This window comes from Paroedura picta, chromosome 2, assembly GCF_049243985.1.
Source record: "Paroedura picta isolate Pp20150507F chromosome 2, Ppicta_v3.0, whole genome shotgun sequence".
Lineage (NCBI taxonomy): Eukaryota > Metazoa > Chordata > Lepidosauria > Squamata > Gekkonidae > Paroedura > Paroedura picta.
In genome coordinates this window covers 76560035-76581139 of record NC_135370.1, presented here as the reverse complement: position 1 = coordinate 76581139, position 21105 = coordinate 76560035, and the positions used below count along the sequence as shown (strand labels likewise).

At 42.4% G+C, this 21105-nt stretch overlaps 2 protein-coding genes across 2 annotated transcripts; one reads left to right on the top strand and one right to left on the bottom strand.

Moving 5' to 3' along the window:
- Positions 1-1002: 1002 nt before the first annotated feature.
- On the bottom strand, positions 1003-10599 carry LOC143828890 (olfactory receptor 5AR1-like). The gene is made up of 3 exons (XM_077319052.1): positions 9654-10599; positions 5763-5785; positions 1003-1047 (listed from the first exon to the last, which is right to left on the bottom strand). Exons 1-3 carry the CDS (start codon positions 10597-10599, stop codon positions 1003-1005), a joined length of 1014 nt encoding a protein of 337 aa, XP_077175167.1.
- A 9283-nt stretch (positions 10600-19882) lies between these two features.
- On the top strand, positions 19883-20839 carry LOC143828889 (olfactory receptor 5AR1-like). The gene has a single exon (XM_077319050.1). It carries the CDS (start codon positions 19883-19885, stop codon positions 20837-20839), a length of 957 nt encoding a protein of 318 aa, XP_077175165.1.
- The last annotated feature ends 266 nt before the right edge of the window (positions 20840-21105 follow it).

Genomic DNA, 21105 nt, shown 5'->3' with positions numbered 1-21105 from the left:
AACAATTAAAGTCTACTCCACACACTGCAAAATAGCATATGCATGTCACTGTGAATACACATGACTAGGATAAGGTGACCAGATTGTCCCACTTTTGGAGGGACGTCTGGGGGCACCTGGCAAAATAGTACTTATGTTGAAATTATTTATATATATATATATATATATATATATATATATATATATATGTATGTATGTATGTATGTATGTATGTATGTATGTATGTATGTATGTATGTATGTATGTATGTATGTATGTATATATATATATATGTATGTATATATATATATATATATATATATATATAACAATACTATTTTTGTGTTCTATGAAAATTTTTGTTGCTCCATATAAACCAAATTTTTAATCAAGACCCCCCCCCTCCCCGGTCAATGGTGTCCCGCTTTACCAATGTTAAAATCTGTCACCTTAGACTAGGAACCACAGCTTGTCCTGGATCACATGGGCATTTAGATGTGTGCAATATATGGACTTCCACATGCATTTGGCACATGCATCATCATATATGTGGCATTATGTGGTTTGCATCTATTCCCAAATCAGTGATTTATCTAATCAGAGTCCAGGAGCACCTTTAAGACCAACAAAGATTTTTTCAAGGCATGAGCTTTTGAGTGCAAGCACTCTTCGTCAGACTACGAACTGACCATCATAACAGTAGGAATCTATAAGGAAATGTTAATCCTGTTGCATTAGTAAACTGTGTCACAGCATCCAAACACAGAAACATGATAACTCCCTGCCAAACCAGCCAATCAGACCCCTCAAACCCATTTGTCATTCACAAAGACATATCAGAAATAAAACTGTCAAAGCCAGTAATTCATGGCTCACACCCTACTATTTACTGCCGGCCCCATCTGTCTCCATACCAGTGTGAAACATTCTTACAAGTAGAAGCCAAGCTGGTAGCTATCTTGTCCTGGCTTTGACAGTGTTTGGATGCTGTGACACAGTTTACTAATGTAACAGGATTAACTGTTACATTAATGTTAAGGTGGAGTGCAACGAGTATTCGTTGCTTACCTGTCATGAAAAAAAAAAATTAAAGGGTAAAGGGGATCAAACAACACCCACCACTCCAAGCCAGTCTCCGAGGCACACCACTTTGCTGTACAATTCTGACTCCATAGCGAAGCAGAACTTCAGCAGGATCTCGCCGACCATGGAGACTCCTAATCCAAATTTCTGGGCAACTGTGCGGAAGTACTGTGGGGTGGCCAAGTACCACAAGGTGGCTGCCACCCTATTTTCCACAGGAATAGGGCACCGCATGCCAGTTACACGCCTCTCCATGCGGCCATGGAGAGCTTCCACAATTTCAAAAAAAGTTCCCCTCGACATTTGGAAGTTGGAAATCCGTCTGTGCCAATGAATTTTTGAGGATTCGTCACTAGATGTTTTACGGGGGGGGGGGGGGTTTAAAGGAAACCCCCCCCAATTGCGGCTTGGGGGGAAGGGAAAAGGTGTCCAAGCTGTTTGATTGATGGCCACAGGAAGCCAGAAGCGCTAAAAACGGAACTCCTTTGTGGCAAGACGACCTAGACCGGAAACCTGTGGGGAACGAAAATACCGCAAGTGAAAGTGAAAAATTCCTCAAAAATCACTGTGGTGAGGAACGACTAATTTTTGCTACTTTAAGTAGCGATTTTGGAAACAGCAAACATATGGCCACTTTTAAGTTTGTGCGGAATGGACCACAGTCAGGGCCCAATATACCTGAGGGATCGCCTCTCCGCTTACACCCCTCAAAGAGCCTTGCACTCCACCACATCCAACCTCCTGATGGTCCCTGGCCCCAAGGAAGCCTGCTTGACCTGAACCAGGGCTAGAGCTTTCTCCATCCTGGCCCCCAACTGGTGGAACGAGCTCCCAGGGGAGATCAGGGCCCTGACAGTTCTTGAATAGTTCCACAGGGCCTGCAAAAGGGAGCTCCTCCCCCAGACATTTGGTTGAGGTTGACCTAAACCACCGCTTCCCATTGGCCCCCAAGCCTCCCTTCTATGACGACTAGTACAAATCAGCCCAACCCACTGGGCCTCAGTATGAGTTGAACTTATGCTCTTTGCAGTTCCACTGTTCTTTAATCTTATTGTTGTTATTATGTTAATATTATTATTTATCACCTTGTTATTACTATAAATGGAGTTACCTGTATCATTTCTTTTTTTCTTTTTTTTGACGCTGGGTGGCCAGTTGGTCTTACACCAACACCCCCTTTCTTCAATTTTATTATTTATTATTATATGAAGCATTTACAGAAAAATAGAGAGAGAGAAAAGCAACCAGCTGATATGGTTTGCCATCCTCTTTTAACATACATATTCAGTTCCCATCACATATTATTCCTAATCTAGAAGTTTTTACCATTTTTCTTAGCAAAGTGATTGTTAATACATATGAGAATATGATCTGTTATAAGAATATATTCTGTTGTTATCTTAAATGATGTAAGGTCAGTCCCCTTCATGAATTGGCCCTGACCTAAGAGTTACTGCTGCCATCTTGTTAATACCTATGAAGTATAGTTTGTCATCCTCTTTTAGCATACATATTGGCATACATATTCAGTTCCCATCACATATTGATCCTGATCTAGAAGTTATTACCATCTTTCTTAGCAGAATAGTTGTTGATACATATGGAAGTATAATCTATTATAAGAATATATTCTATTATTTTCTTAGATGATATAAAGTCAGTTCCCTTCATATATTGGTCCTGTCTTAAAAGTTACTGCTGCTCTCTTCCCCACAGGAAACCAGGAGAATACTCCACTGTTCAACTCATCCTTCAGGTGGTCGCAGAAATTGAAATTGTGTTTTTTTCCATAGTAGAGTATTTCTGATTGTTCTTCTGTCAGGGCCAGAGAAGTCTCTTACTTGATTCTTGCTTGCAGTCGCCTTTAAGTAGGCTCTGTATATTTTATCAATCTGGATCTCTTCCTCTGGTCACACAGAGATATCTCCTGATAGCTTCCTGGGTGCTGTCGCCTTTGAATAGACTCTTTTAATTTTGCTGATCCAAATCACTTCCTGCTCTAAATAGACTTCCAGGTTTTCGGTGCTTTCCTTCCTTAAATCTGTTTTCCCAAGTTCTTCCAAGGTGCTTTGGATTTTTACATCCCTAGCTCTCTCCCCCTCCTGTTGATTAACTTCCAAACATTGAATTTTCGTTTGATGTATTGTTAGCTGAGCTGTGTCCTCATCAGTTGCTCTCTCTAGACCGTCGGCTCCGTCCAAAAGCTCCCCCTTAGTCCCACGGATTTCCTTTTCCACCTTATTGACAGCTTTCAGTATCTTTGAGTTTCCTTCGCATACAAATGGAAAAGCTGTGCCTTAGTTAATTTTTCCATAGTTCTAGGCAGTCACAAACTATAAACAGAAAGTCTCATAAGGTCTCGCGGCAGCACGAGCGATCCCAAATTATCAGTTTGTCGATCTCCGTATCAAGTCAGCTTCCCCCACTGAACTCTCTCCAACAAAACTTTAAAGTCTCTCTTCTCTTAAGCACTCTCTTTGTTTGGTTAATGGGTATAATTAGCTGGGAGCCTCTCACTCCACAAAAGAAGGAATTCACTTGTAAATTGGTTGAGGGGGGGGGAAGAGCTTGTGGGGAAAGAAAAGGAAAAGCCAGAAAATTTTTCAATCCTTACTGTTGTAAACTTCGGCTCCTGTCAGTCTGGTAAAAGATGATCTGGGAAGAATGTAGGGTCAGCTGGTCGTTTCAGGCTTAGAAAGTTATTTACGACAAGGGCGCCATCATGACCTTGAGCACACGCCGCTGTTGATCTGGAGAGCTCGGTCTCCCTACCTCCCCACGGATCTGTAGGACCCTCAGGATGCTGTTCCTGGTTCCTGGGGCGACCGGCGAGCAGATTTGCGTATCTGCTCAGGTCAGCCAGGTGCGGTTGCTCCTGACCCTCAGCATGGCTTAAGAGCCAGACAGAAGCCCAGCTGTTACGGCGCCATCTTCAGTCGACTTCACCCACCTGTATCATTTCTTGTTTCATGTAAATCGCCCTGAGCTTTCGGGGAGGGAGGTATATAAGTAAATAAACAAACAAACAAATTTCACATACACTGAAGTTTCTGCAGAAAGGCCAATAGTTCTAAGGTTTGCTTCAAGCCAGGAAAACAGTGCAGGGCAGAATGAAAAATTGTTGTGTTTCTGCAAACCAGTTCCAGTCCAAAACAGGACCTGAGTGCCTGGGAGTTCAATTCCAAGGAGGTAACTACAAGCACATGTCTGCCCGACTGTCTTTGTGACAGAACTAGACCCAACCCAAGAACTGTGTATTTTGTAGTTGGGCCCTAGAATTGGTAGCCCCAGAATGAGTCAGTCCAGGAATAAACCTGAAAACCTTCCTTTTCCCATATCTAGGACCTGAAACATTGAAACAGAAGTAAACCAAAGTTATGAGATCCCAAATAGTAGCAGGGAAGTCAGCCCCTTTATGTGGATGTTAGGTGCCCCAGAACTGCATTCCTTAGGACTCCTTGTGCATGAGTTGCTGCTGAACTGCAGATCACATTAAACATGGCCTATAGGATCACAGCCTAATTCTGAAGAAACTGTTTCAGAGGAAAGTAAAATGGGACCTATATCTCAGACAATAAAATGTCTACTTTGTCTCACCACAAGAACCTAGGAAAATGTTTACATAGAAGGGGCAGAGTCATGCTCAGCCCAGCCTGTAGCTACGTTTTGTCTCCATGATCCATTTGGTCTTCCATGATAGAAATGCAAATGAGCAGCTCTGTATACACATATACACCTCTGTCCATTCAATAGGAGTTTGCATAACAACGCAATTCCAAGGTAATGAAATTGTCCATCCTCCCCAACTCAGACTGGCTGGTGCCCTCTAGGCAAACCAAAAACCATAGAGAGTGGAGCCCTGCCTGAGGAAGCACATGGCACTGGGGTGCATCTCCACAACTCTCTTTCGTTCACCAACCTGAGGCTGCTCAGTCTTGGGTCAGTCAACGAAAGCATACTGTACAGCCTCAGGTCAGTCCATGTCCACCATCTAATTGGAATACTTTTAAAACAGAAGGCATACACAATGTGCTTTTATTCATTCTACTTTTTCTAGCTTCACATTTCTCTCTCAAGAAAGGGGGGGAGGGACTTGAGGGTTTTTTTGTTATACTGAAATTGTGTTGTAATACAATTCCTGATTTTTTTTTTAATAAGAAAAGGCCTTGGGAGGTTAACGGTGATGAGGATCAGGTACTGGAAATGCCTGTCAAGTATCTCATTTTTGTCAAAATATGTTCTAGAGTTTTTCTCTGAAAACTTTACAATATCTGATTCTTTCAATTTATTTTATCTTTGTTTTCCTTTACAGCTTGCTTTGGAGCTTCATCACTTCATTTCAATCGATGGATAAATTGTATTAATTCTCCTCCTTTGAGCCTGGACCCAACTCCCATTTACATGGACAAGAAGGTTTACACTTAAGACTGAAAACATTGTGGTAACTTTCTTTGTCATCTTTATTTTGATTACCATAGATTTTAATTTTGATTACCATGCACCATTTATATTTTTATAACTACTTTGTGAAGTGTGTGAAACTGATGGAAAGAACTGCCAAAATTCCAGTATCTCATAACAGAAGGAAACAACAAAAAATAGCATGGTACTAGAGCCATATAATTTTCCATTAGACTTCCCTATTATCTTAGGTTCTGGGCAGAATGTTATTCCCTTACCCTATTGTGCATTCCACTTACCCTATTGTGTGTTCTTCCTTTGACTAAGGAATAATAGCAAAAAAATTAAACTTACTGGCAAAATTATCATAAACTAAATACTGTATATCAAAAATTCACTTCAAGTACTTGTAAGTCCCATTCCTTTCCAAGGGCGTTTAATATAATAAGGAAGTTTAATATACAGAGCCAGTTGATATACAGATTAGAATATCAGACTAGGATCTGAGCCTCCTTCAGGTTTGAATCCCTGCCCTACTTTGGAAGATCACTGGGTGACCTTGGGCCAGTCAGCATAACATACCTCACAGGGTTGTTGTGAAGATACAGTAGAGGAGAGAAGAATGAGGTAAGCTGCTTTGGGTCCCTATTGGTGAGAAAAGCAGGGTTTAAATGAAGCAAATAAATAAATACTTGATTTTCCTATTGAAATAAATGGGACTTAAATATGCCCAAATAAAAATATTTGGTCTAATTTAAACAGACACTAAACAACATTATCATGATGATTTATAATGTGCAAAATACAGGCCCATTCCACACAAGGACCAATGTTGCCAATTGGTTCCTGAAAGCGGAAATGCTATTTTTAAAAGTGCAATCTCGGCGTTACGCATAACTGCCTTTGTAGTGTAATCCAGTAGCGTTTCAATCGTTTCCCACAGGTTTCTGGTCTCGCAAAAATTGCTAGAAAGGAAGTGATTTTTTCTGTGCTTTGTCCTGACCCTGGCCATCAATCAAATGAACAGCCAATGGGCAGCTGTTATCATGCTCCCAAAAAGCCCCTTTCCCTTTAAGAACAGGGTTTTTTTTTTTAAGAAAAACACACGTTGCAACAAATATACCTTGATTCCTCCTAACGTAGAGACCCATCTAGCTGGAGTGTGAGCTGGCGAGTCATCGTTACCACGCTCCCCTGAGTGAAAAAAAATCCCCCCCCCTGCACGGGTGCAATTTTTGGCTGAAAATAAAGGGAACTTGCAAACAGAGCTGTGTTGTGCTTGGGGACTTAGGGGAGCTTTAAAGCACTTTTGTGGAGGGACTGTAGCCGGAGAAGCCTCGCTGGGTGAATGAAGGCTCGCTGGTTCGTTGCTTTCTGCTCGCTCCGAGAAAAAAAAATGGCGATCGCTTCACCGGAAGTTGGGAGGAGAGAGCCAGGGGGAGGGACTTGGCTGGAACCGCAACAATGGGAATGCACAGGTCTTTTTCGCTAGTGTTGCAGATTGTTTGCAAGAGTGTATAGCTTTTCAGAGGGTGAATCCACTTTTCTGGATTTCCCTTTAAGCGCTACAACGAATTGCTTTTTGCGGGACTGTTTCAGGAGTGTGGCAGATTGTGTGCGACGTCTTGTAGAACTGCAAATTAGTAGCGTTTATAATTTGCAAGCCTTTTGCAACATTGAAGTCGTGTGGACTGGATCACAGAATGGATCTACATTTAATTTCTATGAGTTTCCATGCCCTCTCAGAAGTCCAGAGAGGTCTAGGCCATTTGTTTGAAGTCACTACCCACACTAAAACAATTAAAAGAATGACACACAAAGACAATACAAGGTATCCCCCAAAAGTGATATAATTTTAATATTTTGGGGATTTAACAATATTGCTGTGATATAACAATGCCTTTTTGAGGTATTGCTTGAACCAAGACCCTGGCCGAGTTGTCCCCCTCTTTGGTCCTATCCATGCTATTAATTGTTGCACAAGCATTTTACCCTTTGTATATGTTGACAGGGAATTTCAACATATGTTTCTCTAGGAAACTTTCTGCATATTTTTAAGGTGACCAGATTGTCCCACTTTTGGAGGGACATCTGGGGGTACCTGGCAAATTGTACTTATGTTGAAATTTTAAAAATATATATTACAATATTATTTTTGCGTTCTATGCATTCTATGCAACTTTTTGTTGCTCCATAGAGACCAAATTTTGATCAAGAACCCCCCCCCCCCGGTCAATGGTGTCCCGCTTTACCAATGTTAAAATCTGGTCACCTTAATATTGATATATGGCCAAGAACCCTTGTAGATCACTTGTGGTAATCCTATGCATGGAGGGTTATTCTGTAGAATATAATGGGAACTCCCTGGGCTTTTCCTCACCCATTACATGTAGTGTCATGCCAGTCAAATGAAAGCTGAATATTCCAGCCCCTTCACATGATGTCACCCACATGCAGTGTCTTGCCAACTAACAGGTCGCTACATCCTCCATTTTAAAGCACTTCTTTGGGAGAGAGCAACCAGCAGGCAACCAGCAGGGGGAAGGTATGGAGGCTCAAACACACTAGAGTTGCCTGTATCGTCCCATCCTCATACCTGCCTCCATCTCCTGGGGATAGGAATTTCTTTTTTAAAATTGTGACATGCCTGGAGCAATGAATAGGTGGAAACACGTAGGTAATGCCAGAAATAAAAGAACTGCCCTGCTGAGGAGCACTGCAGCAAATGAGGGACTCCCAGGGTCGCCCAGAGACTTTGCTTTTCTCCCCTCTCTCCTGCTGCAGGTGACCAGCTGCCCGCTCTGGGGCTGGTTTTGGCTTTAACTTTGGGATGCAACATGTAAAACGCAGAAGGCTGCAACAACCATGAACAGAGACAGATGCGGCGGGGGGGGGGGGGAGAGAAGCCTGGGGCCCCAAGCGGTGATTAAAGACCAGACAGGCACCAAGTAGGGAGGGGAGAGGAAGATGCCGCCTCTTCTGCAGCTGGCTGGATCAAGTGTTTTCATGGTTCCCCAAATGAGAAGAGATATTTATAATATAAGAACACCTTTTATTTTTGCGCAAGCCCCCCCCTCCCCCCCTCAAAAAACAAAAGTCAAGGAGAAAAAAACCTCTTTCCAGATGCAGAGAAAAAAATTGCTGCCCTTCAGAGCCTGGGTTATTCTTCCTTTGGGAGCTGTCATAAATGGAAGACCTGCTCCTCTTTTTAAAAACACCCCCGAGCCATCTGGGTTTTGTTGTGCAGATCAGGAGGAGATTGGGGCTGGAATAAAGGGAGAAGGCTTCATCTCACCACCGCCCCAGGATCCTGGCTTTTAAGAAAACAGACGGGGGGGGGGGGACTCCTAGGGGAAGCAAGGCTCTTGCCCCTCCATGCCGAGCCCCCCCTCCCCAGTTCTCATTTCTGTGTGTGTGTGTGTGTGTGTGTTAGCATTCCTCATAATATGCAGGAAGGGGATGGGTTAGATTGACAGAAGGAAGCACGATGTGTATAAGGCACGTTGCTCTCTTCCACCTTTTCCAGCAACAGATGAGGAGGGTAAGATGTGTGAAAAGACAAAGGGGAGACAGAAAAAAAGTGAGGAGGGCCTGAGAAAAGAAGAAGAGTTGGTTCTTATATGACGCTTTTCTCTACCCAAAGGAGGCTCAAAGCAGCTTACAATCGCCTTCCCTTTCCCCACTGAGAGAGCCCTGATATCACTGCTCGATCAGAACAGCTTTATCAGTGCCGTGGCGAGCCCAAGGTCACCCAGCTGGCTACATGTAGAGGTGGACTGAGGAATCAAACCCAGATTGCCAGATTAAAAGTTTGCGCTCCTAACCACTATACCAAGCTTTGCCATTCTGCGGGCATGATGCTATTTTAGCTAATGTGTGGAAATGCCCATTTAGGCCACTTGATGGCACAAAGTCCTCCTAGTCCTTATTTCTGTTTCTGTGTGAATTAACTATCATCTGTAATATTCCCAATGCTTCTGTGGGGCTGCACATAACAGGGGAGCATTGTTGTGGGTAGACATGCTGCCTTTTTAGTAAACAAGTCTAATATTACTTATCTTCTCATAGAGAAAGACCTAATAAATTTTCCAAGGACAAGCTTCCACCAGGACACACATTTAAAAAAACATTTTGCTAATTATATTTTCCACAGATTGCCATGTGCCAGTGTTATTTTGAGGTAAAATTACTTCTGTTCAAAAATGCTGTGTCCCGAAATATTTTTGTGAGAACATTTTTCACATCATTATTCCTCAGACTGTAGATCAGAGGGTTCAGCATGGGTATCACTATGGTATAGAACATGGATACCCATTTGTCTTGATCAAATGAGTAACTGGAACTGGGTCGAAAATACATAAACAACATTGTTCCATGAAATATCCCTACAGTTGTCAGATGAGAGACACAGGTTGAAAAAGCTTTCCACCTGCCTTCAGCAGAACGCATTCTCATGATTGTGTTCAAGATGCAAGTATAAGAAACAAGAATCATTCCAATGCTGCTGCCAATAATAAATCCAATGAAGGTGAACATCACAATCTCATTGATGGAGGTATCAGAGCAGGAAAGTGCTAAGACAGGAGGTATATCACAGAAGAAATGATTGAGCACATTGGATCTACAAAATTGTAATCGGAATGTATTAAAGGTGTGTATCATTGAATCCACCATGCCTACGATGTATGCTACAGCCATCAACTGTTTACACACCTTTTTGGACATAACAACTTGATAGAGTAGTGGATTGCAGATAGCTACGTATCGATCATAAGCCATCACAGCCAACAAAAGACACTCTACATCTGCAAGGAAGCCAAATATATACATCTGAATAGCACAAGCATTGTATGAAATTCTTTTCCTCTTACTTAAGAAGTCAGAAAGCATTTTGCGGGCAATAACTGAGGAGTAGCAGAGGTCAACAAAGGACAAGTTACCTAGGAAAAAATACATGGGATTGTGAAGTTGAGACTCAGAGTAGATTAACACAATCATTCCAAGATTCCATATTATGGTGAGAACGTAAATCAACAGGAACATCAAAAAGAGAGGGAGCTGCATGTGAGGGTTATCTGTGAATCCCAGAAGAATAAAATCTGTCAGAACTGAATAATTTCCTTTATCCATTATCATTCACAATGGATGCCAGGTGAAGATATCAGCTATGTGTTAATTTTTTTATTTTTTCTCTGGAAGGAAGGAAATGGAGAGACAATTTCAGTCAACTTGGCTTTTATATGAGAACAATTCAGGAACCTAAATCATCTTTACACATTAACCCTGCTTACCAAGTGAGGTATTTAGTACACCCTTTTCTTATAGATATCACCTTGCATTTAAGAGAACTATGAATGAAAGATAGCTAATCGAATTGGAATTTCTTTGAATTTACCCCCATGACTGATTCCACACTGGGAACTTTGCTGCCCTGGCTCCCATGCAGGAGCACAAATCTGAGGTGGACAAGATGTACCAGGCCAAATGCTCCCCTGTGCAGGAGCAGGAAGAGGTGGGGCAGCCTTCCCTGACTCGAACTTCAGCCTGCAGCCTGCTGTGGAGCCTCCAGTGTGGAAATTGTCACTGTGTAGTTCACTGAGCACCCCCCAAACATACACACATTTCCCTGAGGTAAAAAAAAAAACTGCCAGGTACACTACTGTGCAAAATGTGTCAGCCTGCAGAAGAAGAAGCAGTCTGCAAAAAAAAAATTGCTCCATTTCTGTAGCAGAGGGTAGAAATTGGCTGCTGGAAACTAGCTATTATGGCTAGACATACAGAATGTATATTATGATGGATGGATTTTTATTTTTTCTCATATATGATGAAGTGAGCGTTCAATCATGAAATTTACACCCTGAAAAAAATGTTGGTGTCTAAATTTCTACTGGATTGAAAGGACTATAGTTGTATGTGAAATGAAAGATAAAAGGCTGCAAGCTTTCCTAAGATAAAGGCAGTTATTATTAATGAGGCAAGCTACAAATTCTGTGGACATTCAGCATTTTGGGTGCCATGTAGGACTTCAGACAACTCCTTTTCCTGACTTGCTGTGGCTCCTGATAGGTAGCAGAGGAGATTTGTTTTATACTGCTTACCTTTCCTTGATTGTAAAGTTTAAGGCCCTTTATTCCTCCCCCACACCTTGAGAAAGTGTCACATAGTAAATGGGTATGTTAATGAATTGGCTGACAGTCATCAGGGACATAAACTGAATGATGTAAACCTGAATGTAAACCTGAGATGTGTATATTGTATGCATATATCATATCATGCTATATAAATAACAACGAGTTGCCCAAATTGCCGTTTTTATGACCTAATAGTTTGGACTTTATGATGTGGTTTGGAGGGGGTGGGGCCATGACAGTTTTGTGATGATGATGGGTGGCAGTGTATGCAAGTTTAAGAATTAGTGGATTAATATCAGGGTGTAGTCACTGAAAAATCAGAAAACAGTAATTGGAACCAGCCTTGGTTCTATAAATTTAAGTTGCATATAATTAGACTAAACAAATATGCTGTGCATTTATCACGCTCCATAGAAGATCATATCCTATGATTTATTCACAGGCCTTTTGTTTCTGCTGAAAGATCATTTTAGAATTATGACCAAGAACCAAACTGGTTTCTGATTCCAATATGGGCATGTCCTTACTCAATACTAAGCTCCACATGGTCAACCACATCAAGTGACTGCAAAGAGGCAATTTATGATGGGAAAACATGCAAATACACACAACTTCTATGCTAACCATCTCTTTCTGACTTACCTAGAGTATAGTGAGTGGTTTTGTCTCCAGTTTCAGTATGTGTAAACATGCAAGATGATCTTTAAAGCTATTTGTTATCATCTGGGACATTATCCCTAATGTATCTGAATACCCCTCATCTTGGGAATAATGTAAATTGCTGTGATTGTTAACTGTTAACTTTCTTGTTTAGTTATTGTAACATTTCAAAATGGGAATTCCATAAATATAACAGACAGCTAGAACTTTCTGATGAATATATAATCAGTTGCTTAATATGACTGCAATCCTAAATTTCAATCCTGGCAGTAAGCTCTTCTGAATAGAGTAGACAGTATTTATCCCTACATATCTCATCACTGATAGTGACTGATGCACCAATCATTTGCAACTCTTATCAATTCTGACAAAATAGCAAAGCATAAACTGAATACGACGTTATAAAGTGTCTTTTCTTTCTTCCATCACAAAATCCAGTGATACTATCCAGGAAGAAGGAAAAATACATCTTAATGTATCTTCTATAGTTTTCTTTTAATGGCCTTTGATCCTGTAGTACCATCTCTCCTTCTATGCTCCACCACAACAACTTTGGCTCTTTGCAGGTACCACTTTGCAAATGGGAAAGATCAACAGCAGCCCTTACACATACTTTATACCCACCCAAGAAGGACAAGAAGGCTCCCACACTTCTGGAATTTCACAAATCTTTTCCTTCGTGTGTTTTATTTATTTATTATATTTATAACCCAGTCCTTCTTCCCCAAATGGAATCCAGGGTGGCTAACAGAATTTTAAATATGCCAATAAAAACAATACAAAGATATAATATAATCACAGTTCCCCAAAGGCAACCTGAAAAACAGAATATTTGCTTGCCTTGTGGAACCCAGGGAAATCCCACAAGGCACACAGCTCATTGGACTGCTGCTTCCAAAGGAAGAGGACCCCTACTGAGAAGGCTCTCAACCTTGTTAATATGAGGGCAGTTTGTGGTCTAGGGACCTTCAATAAATTCTGTGATGAGAATCAGAAAAAAACGAGGAAGATCATGCCAGGAGAAACAGTCCTGAAAGTATAAGGGTCCTAGGCAACTTAGGGCTTTAAAGGTAAATGCCAACATTTGGTGATGGAGCCTGTACAGCTTCTATAGGATAGTTATTATATGCACAAACTATAAGCAATGGGGCAGCTGTATTCTGAACCACTTGTAGTTTATTCTGTGTTTTCTGAAATGTTTAGAATAGAGTGTATTAGAGTAGTCCAGTCTCAATGTGACTGTTCAATTAATTACTGTGCTACGGTTCCCTTAAAACAGGGAGTCAGTTGATGGGCCTAGCACAAATGGTAAAATGCGGTATTTATCACTACAGAAACATGTTTAGGGATGTGCACCAAGAAAAAACTCAGCACTGTTTTGATTCAGACCCAATCAATTCAAGTATATCCAAATCACCCAAATCCTATTATCTATATAGAGTCGGATTATACAGACAAATGGGTGTGGCCATAGCCCAACAAACAGTTGAACTGGGGAAATAAGCCTCTCTCCATGGATCAGCTGTTTGGGGCATTTAAATGCCTCCTCCTCGGTATAGAGCCCAACAAACAGCTGAGGATCAGCTGTTTCTCAGACTCTGCATGGGGGGGGATACACTGGGGGGAGGCATTTAAACAGACCTAGGTCTATTTCAATGCCTTCCCTTCCAGTGCATAGCTAAAAAGCAACTGAGGAACAGTTGTTTGTATAGGGGTGCCCACTGGAGTGGGAAGCATTTAAACAGACCTAGATCTGTTTAAGTGCCTCCTCTTCCAGTGCAGAGCCAGACAAACAGCCGAGGATCAGCTGTTGTCAGGTTCTGTGCTAAGTTTGATTAAAACAGAGTGGGAGCCAGGGCCCTAGCTATGGGGTGAGCAGAAAGGAGCAAGGTCCACCTTGAAATTTCCCCTGCCCTCTTCCCCTTGTTGGAGTCCAGCACTGTGAGACCATTGACCTCCCAGTGCCAAAGGGAAGAAGAGAAAGGAGAAAGGAAGCTAGCAGTGCTGCAGTATAGCGGCTGATAGGGGACAATACAAATAGACAGCCTGCCCTACCTGACTACCTTCAGCTCCTGAATGGATGTGGGAAGGGGAGCAGGGATTCTCAGTCTCCTGGTTGCTTTGCACAGGAGGTTCCAGAGGCACCAGCCTTCATTCCTCCAATGCACAGTGCACACACAAACATACATTTCTGATCTGCACTGTCCTGGGAATCAATAACAAGAGCCCCTGTTGGCCACCCACAAGCAAATCACCTTCCTCCCTGCCAAAAGGTTCTGTTCTAGATTGGGAAGCAAGCAGTCTTCGTTTTAGTGCTGCTGTCTCATCTCAGTTGCCTGGTAGTGTTCTGCTCTCTTTTCCAATAGTAATTACCAACGACTACATTGCATCTAAGAACAAAATAAAAGTGCAATAAAATCAGAGTCCAGTAGCACCTTTAAGACCAACAAAGATTTATTCAGGGCATGAGCTTTCGAGTGCAAGCACTGTTCGTCAGACTGTGAACTCCTTACATGACAGGGAATATATACCAAAAATCAAAGTGGTATGCTCAAATGCTGAGGATTGGGGGCATAAATGTCCCCCCAGGCATTTGTTTGTATGATACTGTTTGTGTTGAAATATTTCCTTAAAGTGTGCTTTTGTCCATGTTTCCCTCTGGATTAGCAAAATAGCATGTAGTAAAATGGATAACAAAGGGCCATTCTGCACCCAGAAAATGAAGTGAAAGGGTTACCTCTTGCAGAAGCTTTTTTTTTTTTGACGTTTTAAACAATGTCATCAGCATCCAGCATTCCAGCAGCAAACCAGCAGCTACATCTTCCATTTTAAAGTGGTAGTTGGGGAATCCACAAAACTGGATATACCCAACTATGTTGCATGAGTGGGAGGAGAATAACCAGCAACCTCTAGCAAAATAGTTGTGCATAGTCAAAGTGGCCATAAGTAGTGTGATCTCTGTCTTCAGCACCTACCCTCATGCCCACCTCCCTTTCCCTTATTTTTTTTATTATTATTGTAATTATTATAATATTTCTTACCTGCCTCCCCCCGAAGGCTCGAGGCGGGTTACAGCATATATAAAACCCCCAACATTTTATATAATACACAATAAATATAAAATACACCATAAAACATCAACCCAATAACCAAGATGCAGTGGCATAAAGAACTCTTCCTGGACCCAGAAACTCCCATCTAATTCTAGAGGGGAAGGGGCAAACAGGTGCCAATGATATTTGCTACTGCCACTCCAGTGGGGGGGGGGCATGATCTTCCTCACTGCCCGGCCTCAACTATAGACCCGGCAGAAGAGCTCCATTTTTCAGGCCCTGCAGAACGCCAAAAGCTCCCACAGGGCCCACAGCTCCTCCCGGAGCTCATTCCACCAGATTGGGGCCAGGACCGAAAAGGCCCTGGCCCTAGTCGAGGCCAGGCAAGCCTTTCTTGGGCTGGGAATGACCAATAAATTAGTACCCGCAGAGTGTAAGGCCCTGCGGGGGGCAAAGGGCAGAAGGCAGTCCCTCAAATACGCTGGGCCCAGACCACGTATAGCCTTAAAGGTCAAAACCAAAACCTTGAACCAAAAAACTTGGTCCAGAGAACATTCTCCCTGGAACAGGGCACCTTTTTTGTAGCAACCTGCCTGGAGCAACGTTGCTTCATCCAGGCAGAGGAAAAAAAATGGCACACAAAGCATGACTCTCAACACCCCTCCCCCCCCCCCAAAAGGGAAAATAATTACTTTTGTTGATCTTCAAGTTTCATAATTCCAGAATGGTGTGGCATTAAATATGTGTTATGCATCTACTAGTAAAAAAGCCAATTGTATATCAAATACAGTGGGCGCTAGCAGGCGGGGGCAGAGCGAGGGACTGGCGAGGGTAGGGTGAGGAAAGGTGGCTGACCCGTGAGAGGGTTGTAGCGACGGCGGGCGGCTCCTTGGTGGTGTCTTCTGACTGGTGGCCATGTTTTTTTTGCTGCCGGTGTCTTCGTTGAGGCTTGCGGCGGCTGTGGGTTGCCTCGGGCGGTGGCCTGATGCGGCGAGAGGCGCAAAGCGCCTCTCGCCGCGTCAGGTCGTCGGGCAGGGAGCCCCAGGCAGCCGCGATCCACGCGACTCCCAGGGGCTCCCTCGGGCGGCGGCCTGACGCAGCGAGAGGCGCTTCGCGCCTCTCACCGCGTCAGGCCGGGAGCAACTGCGAGCCGCCCTGTGCGCGGCTTGCAATTGCCGGGGCTGGGAATCAGAGGGACCAATTGGCAGGCGCTTTATGCCTGCCGATTGGTCCCTCCGATTGTCTGTCATGAGGAAGGGTCCAATCCGGACCCTTCCTCATCCCGGACACATCTCGCCCCAGAACGCCTTACTCCTTTATTTAGTCAGTGGCACCACGAGCGGTGTACAGATACTTAGATGCATAGGCATAGCAACAGAGAATTTTTACTAAAAAAAAACAGATTGCTTGCATCGCTTTCCCTTTAAAACTGGGAGAAAGATGATTGTCTGGCTGCCATGATTGACAGGCAGGGGGATACTCGCAGGTATAGCGAGTCTCTCTCTTCCGCCATTTTAATCAGTCATGTGGAGTGCCAGGAAACATGATAAAGTGGGAGAGAAAAGTGAGAGTGCGAGGAGGTGAGAAATGGCAGGGGGCATGATTTTTAATATCGTTAAGCAATTGCACTGGTTTAACACTATGTTCTTAGATGTGTGGAATGGCCCAAAGAGTTAACTGGAACCTGATTAGGAGTGGGTGAAAACTCCACCCCCTCAATTTGTTCTTCTTCCTTAACGTTTTGCTCCTGTGTTCCTAGAAGTTGCGTTACAGCTCCTGGCAGTACATATATATTGTTTTCACCTCCCCATGAAATTACAAAAGAAAGAAAAGATTTCATTTTATTTAAAAGCACCTCTCTTATGCTGAAAAAGTAAACCATTTTCCCCATATCTGAAGAAGTGTGGATACACACAAAAGCTTCTACTTTGAATAAAATGTTGTTGGTCAGGTGCCTCTGAACCCAACCTTTGTTCATTTTATGTTTCTTAGACCCAGCTTTATTTTGCCACATGGCTCTGTGTTGAAGTATGTAGTGTTTGGTATGATCCTAAGCATGTCTGCCAGTAATTTCAATGGTCCCTGTAGTCAACAGACTCCATAAAGTGGGAAACAATAAAACAAGGCCTTAGAATAGTGGTCCCCAACCTTTTTCGGGCTGGGGACCGGCGGCAGGAGGAGGGCGATTGCGCGGCTGCGCATGCCGCACATGCGCAGCCGCTCATGCATGCATGTGCCATGCGCTGCCGGAAATGCGCATGCGTGGCACTTTTGCACATGCACATTGCGCGTGCACGGCCCTGCTTCCCTATTCCCCCCTCCCACAGTAAGAAGCTTGCCAGGTTTCTTATTGTGGGGGGGGGATAGGGAGCTGCAGCCCAGTGCCAGGGACTTCGCAGACTGGCACCAGGCTGCGGCCCGGTGGTTGGGGACGACCGCCTTAGAGCATGGAAGGGAAGCTAGAAGTTTTGACCCTCCTAGTGGACAATTCTTACAATAGGTCAGGTAGGGGCAGCGGTTGAACTGAAAAGTAGAAAAGCCCCTCCATGTGTTGGGGAAACCCAAGAGGGTAGGGTGTAACAGTCCTGCAGGCCACAGCAGGACTGTTACACCACAAAGGGTTATAAATACATGAAGCCTTCCTGTCACGACGCCTCCACAGCCTAGCACTGAATATAGGGCCTGACTAGCACACTATTTCAGTTACAAGAAATGCTGAAGTATGTGAAAAATAAGATGACATTTAAAATCCCTACTTGTGTTGCCATTTATAATTCAGCATACGTGCCACGACTGTACCACCAAAGAATCGTCTTTTTAAAAATTACTGATTTTTTAATATATTTCTTTATGGACTTATTAGATGTAAATCTGGTATTATGTGAAGATCAACCATCAGCATTTCCAGTGTCTCTTAGATGATTTCACAATATCTATGGAATGATTTCATAGCCCTGGAGAATCAATGTAATCACTAAACATGAACCACTAGGAATCAGGAGATCTGATCACATGGGACATTCCACATGAAAAGTGCCTCCAGGGGCAATGATGTCAGTATGAATACTGCTTAGATATCAAAGTCTCCTTCATCACATTCTTTGACTGGATAAGTTCTTCATCACACATATTCACCATCATTATCCCAATGTTCTTTAACATTGTTCAATATTTCATGAAGGGCAAGGAACAAAGGTGAGTCAGCATTTACTTATTAAAGAGTCGATCAGTCTCTTCTGCAGTATGCTAACTGGGCGTTGTACATGTGAAAAATCTTAATGACAGTTTTTCATCCTCACTGTACCTATTGCAGAACCATTTGCAGAAACGTACTTGAAAGAAAAATATTGCTGCTTCAGATATATAATTCTTGAAAAAGTGGATGGAGGTGTCCCAGTTATGCTGTCTAATTACATGGAAGCTCAGTCTACACAATTTTCTTCCCAAGGTAATAATGAAAGATAATATTAAATCAAGTGGAAATAATAGTACCTCTACTTAATTGGGCACAATCACTTTCTGAAAAATAAAATTTAAATCCAAAGGAACCTTGAAGACCAACAAAGTTGTATTCAAGGTGCGAGCCTTGAATAAATCTTTGTTGGTCTTAAAGGTACCTTTGGACTCAAGTGTTGTTCTGCTACTTCAGACCAACATGGCTACCCACCTGAATTTTTCTGGAAAACAGTATATAATTTGTTTATTTCAGGGGTGCTTCCAAAATTCTTGTTTGCATTTAGCCTCAGACTCTTATTTCAGAGCTGGAAACAACTCATTAGGAATCCTCCAGTTTATTTTGGTATTCTGGCATTTGTACACAGTACCCTGCAGGTATAGTTTGCAGCAGTTTTCAGTTTCTTATGATTTATGTATCATCTGCGTTGATAAAACTTTGCCAAAGAGCATTCTTGATGTGCTGTACCTATATGAAGTTTTCTTTTTGTGTAGCATTGTATCATATGGGCATATCAGAAACATCCTGTATTAAAAAAAGAAGAGTTGGTTCTTATAGGCCGCTTTTCTCTACCCAAAGAAGTCTCAAAGTGGCTTACAATTGCCTTCCTTTTCCTCTCCCCGCAACAGACACCCTGTGAGGTAGGTGAGGCTGAGAGAGCCCTGATATTACTGCTCGGTCAGAACAGCTTTATCAGTGCTGAGGTGAGCCCAAGGTCACCCAGCTGGTTTGCGTGTGGGGGAAAGATTAATCAAACTAGGCTCGCCGGATTAGAAGCACTCCTAACCACTACACCAAGCTGGTTCATTAATTCCTCTGTCATACTATTACAGCAATTATGCACACTGAAATGTTTTTGGTTAATTTATCAGCCATGATAATTAACAAATCATTTACTGAAGAAGTGTATATAATTTGCCCCAGTCTGTTCCTTTCCTCCCTCTGTGGGGTGAACCATACTCTTTTCTTCCTCCCCTCCCTGGGGTGTCCCTCTTATTCTTAGATATCAAAGTCTCCTCCATCACACTGCTTCTAACATATTAAATTATTTTTTTCTAAATTACAGATCAGATTAATCAGTAATTCAGATTGTATCAAGAGACAGCAGGTATAGCAGGGAAATGGATGAGCAAAATCACACAGAGGTGACAGAGTTTGTCCTCATGGGATTAGTGGACAATCCTAAAATGAAGCAACTTTGTTTTGTTATAGTGTTAATTATGTATTTAGTCACCATGACTGGAAATCTTGGGATCATCATATTAATCTGGATGGATTCTCAGCTCCAGAACCCCATGTATTTCTTCCTCAGTCATTTGTCTTTCTTGGATTTTGGATATTCCTCAGCCATTGCTCCCAAAATGCTGGAGAATTTTCTAACAGAGAAGAAAACAATTTCCTATACAAACTGTGCTACACAAATGTATTTCTTTGTCTTCTGTGCAAGTACTGAGTGCATCCTCCTAGCTGCAATGGCTTATGACCGATATGAAGCTATCTGTAATCCTCTTGTGTATATGGTTACTATGTCCCCCAAAAAGTGTATTCTAATGGTGGCTGGATCCTACTTGATTGGCTTTCTAAATGCAATGACACAAACCATTTCCACCTTCACATTATCTTTCTGTGGCTCCAACATTATCAACCATTTCTTCTGTGATGTTCCCCCACTGTTAGCTCTTTCTTGCACTGACACAAGCCTCAATCAAATGGTGCTCTTTTTGTTTGCTACAGTCCTGGGGATATTCACTTCTGCAGAAATTTTGGTCTCATATACATTGATCCTATCTGCAATTTTACGGATTCACTCAGTTGAAGGAAAGCAAAAGGCCTTTTCAACATGTGCCTCACACTTAATGGCTGTAACTATCTTCTATGGAACAACAGTCTTCATGTACTTACGGCCAAGTTCCAACTATTCCATGGACCAGGACAAATGGGCTTCTGTTTTTTATACTGTGGTGATCCCCATGCTGAATCCCGTAATTTACAGCTTGAGGAATAAGGAAGTAAAAAATGCCTTGAGAAGACTTCAAACACATGAGACAGCTTTCTTGAGGAGCATAAGAAAGAAATAAATATTTGACAATGGAAATAATTCAGTTGAATATGATGAACAAATGTACTGTTAGGCATGTTGAAGGCACTGGGCAACAGAAATAAATGAGATTTAAACATATTTGCTTGGGAGCTATATTGCATCCAAAATATTGAAGTAACTGAAGAAATCTTCCAGGATAAATTGTACGTTTTTTAAAAATGCATACCTTGATGACTTAGTAAAACCCATACTGTTTGCCTGAAGTTCAAGATGATGTTTCCCCCAAAAAAGAACCATACCTGG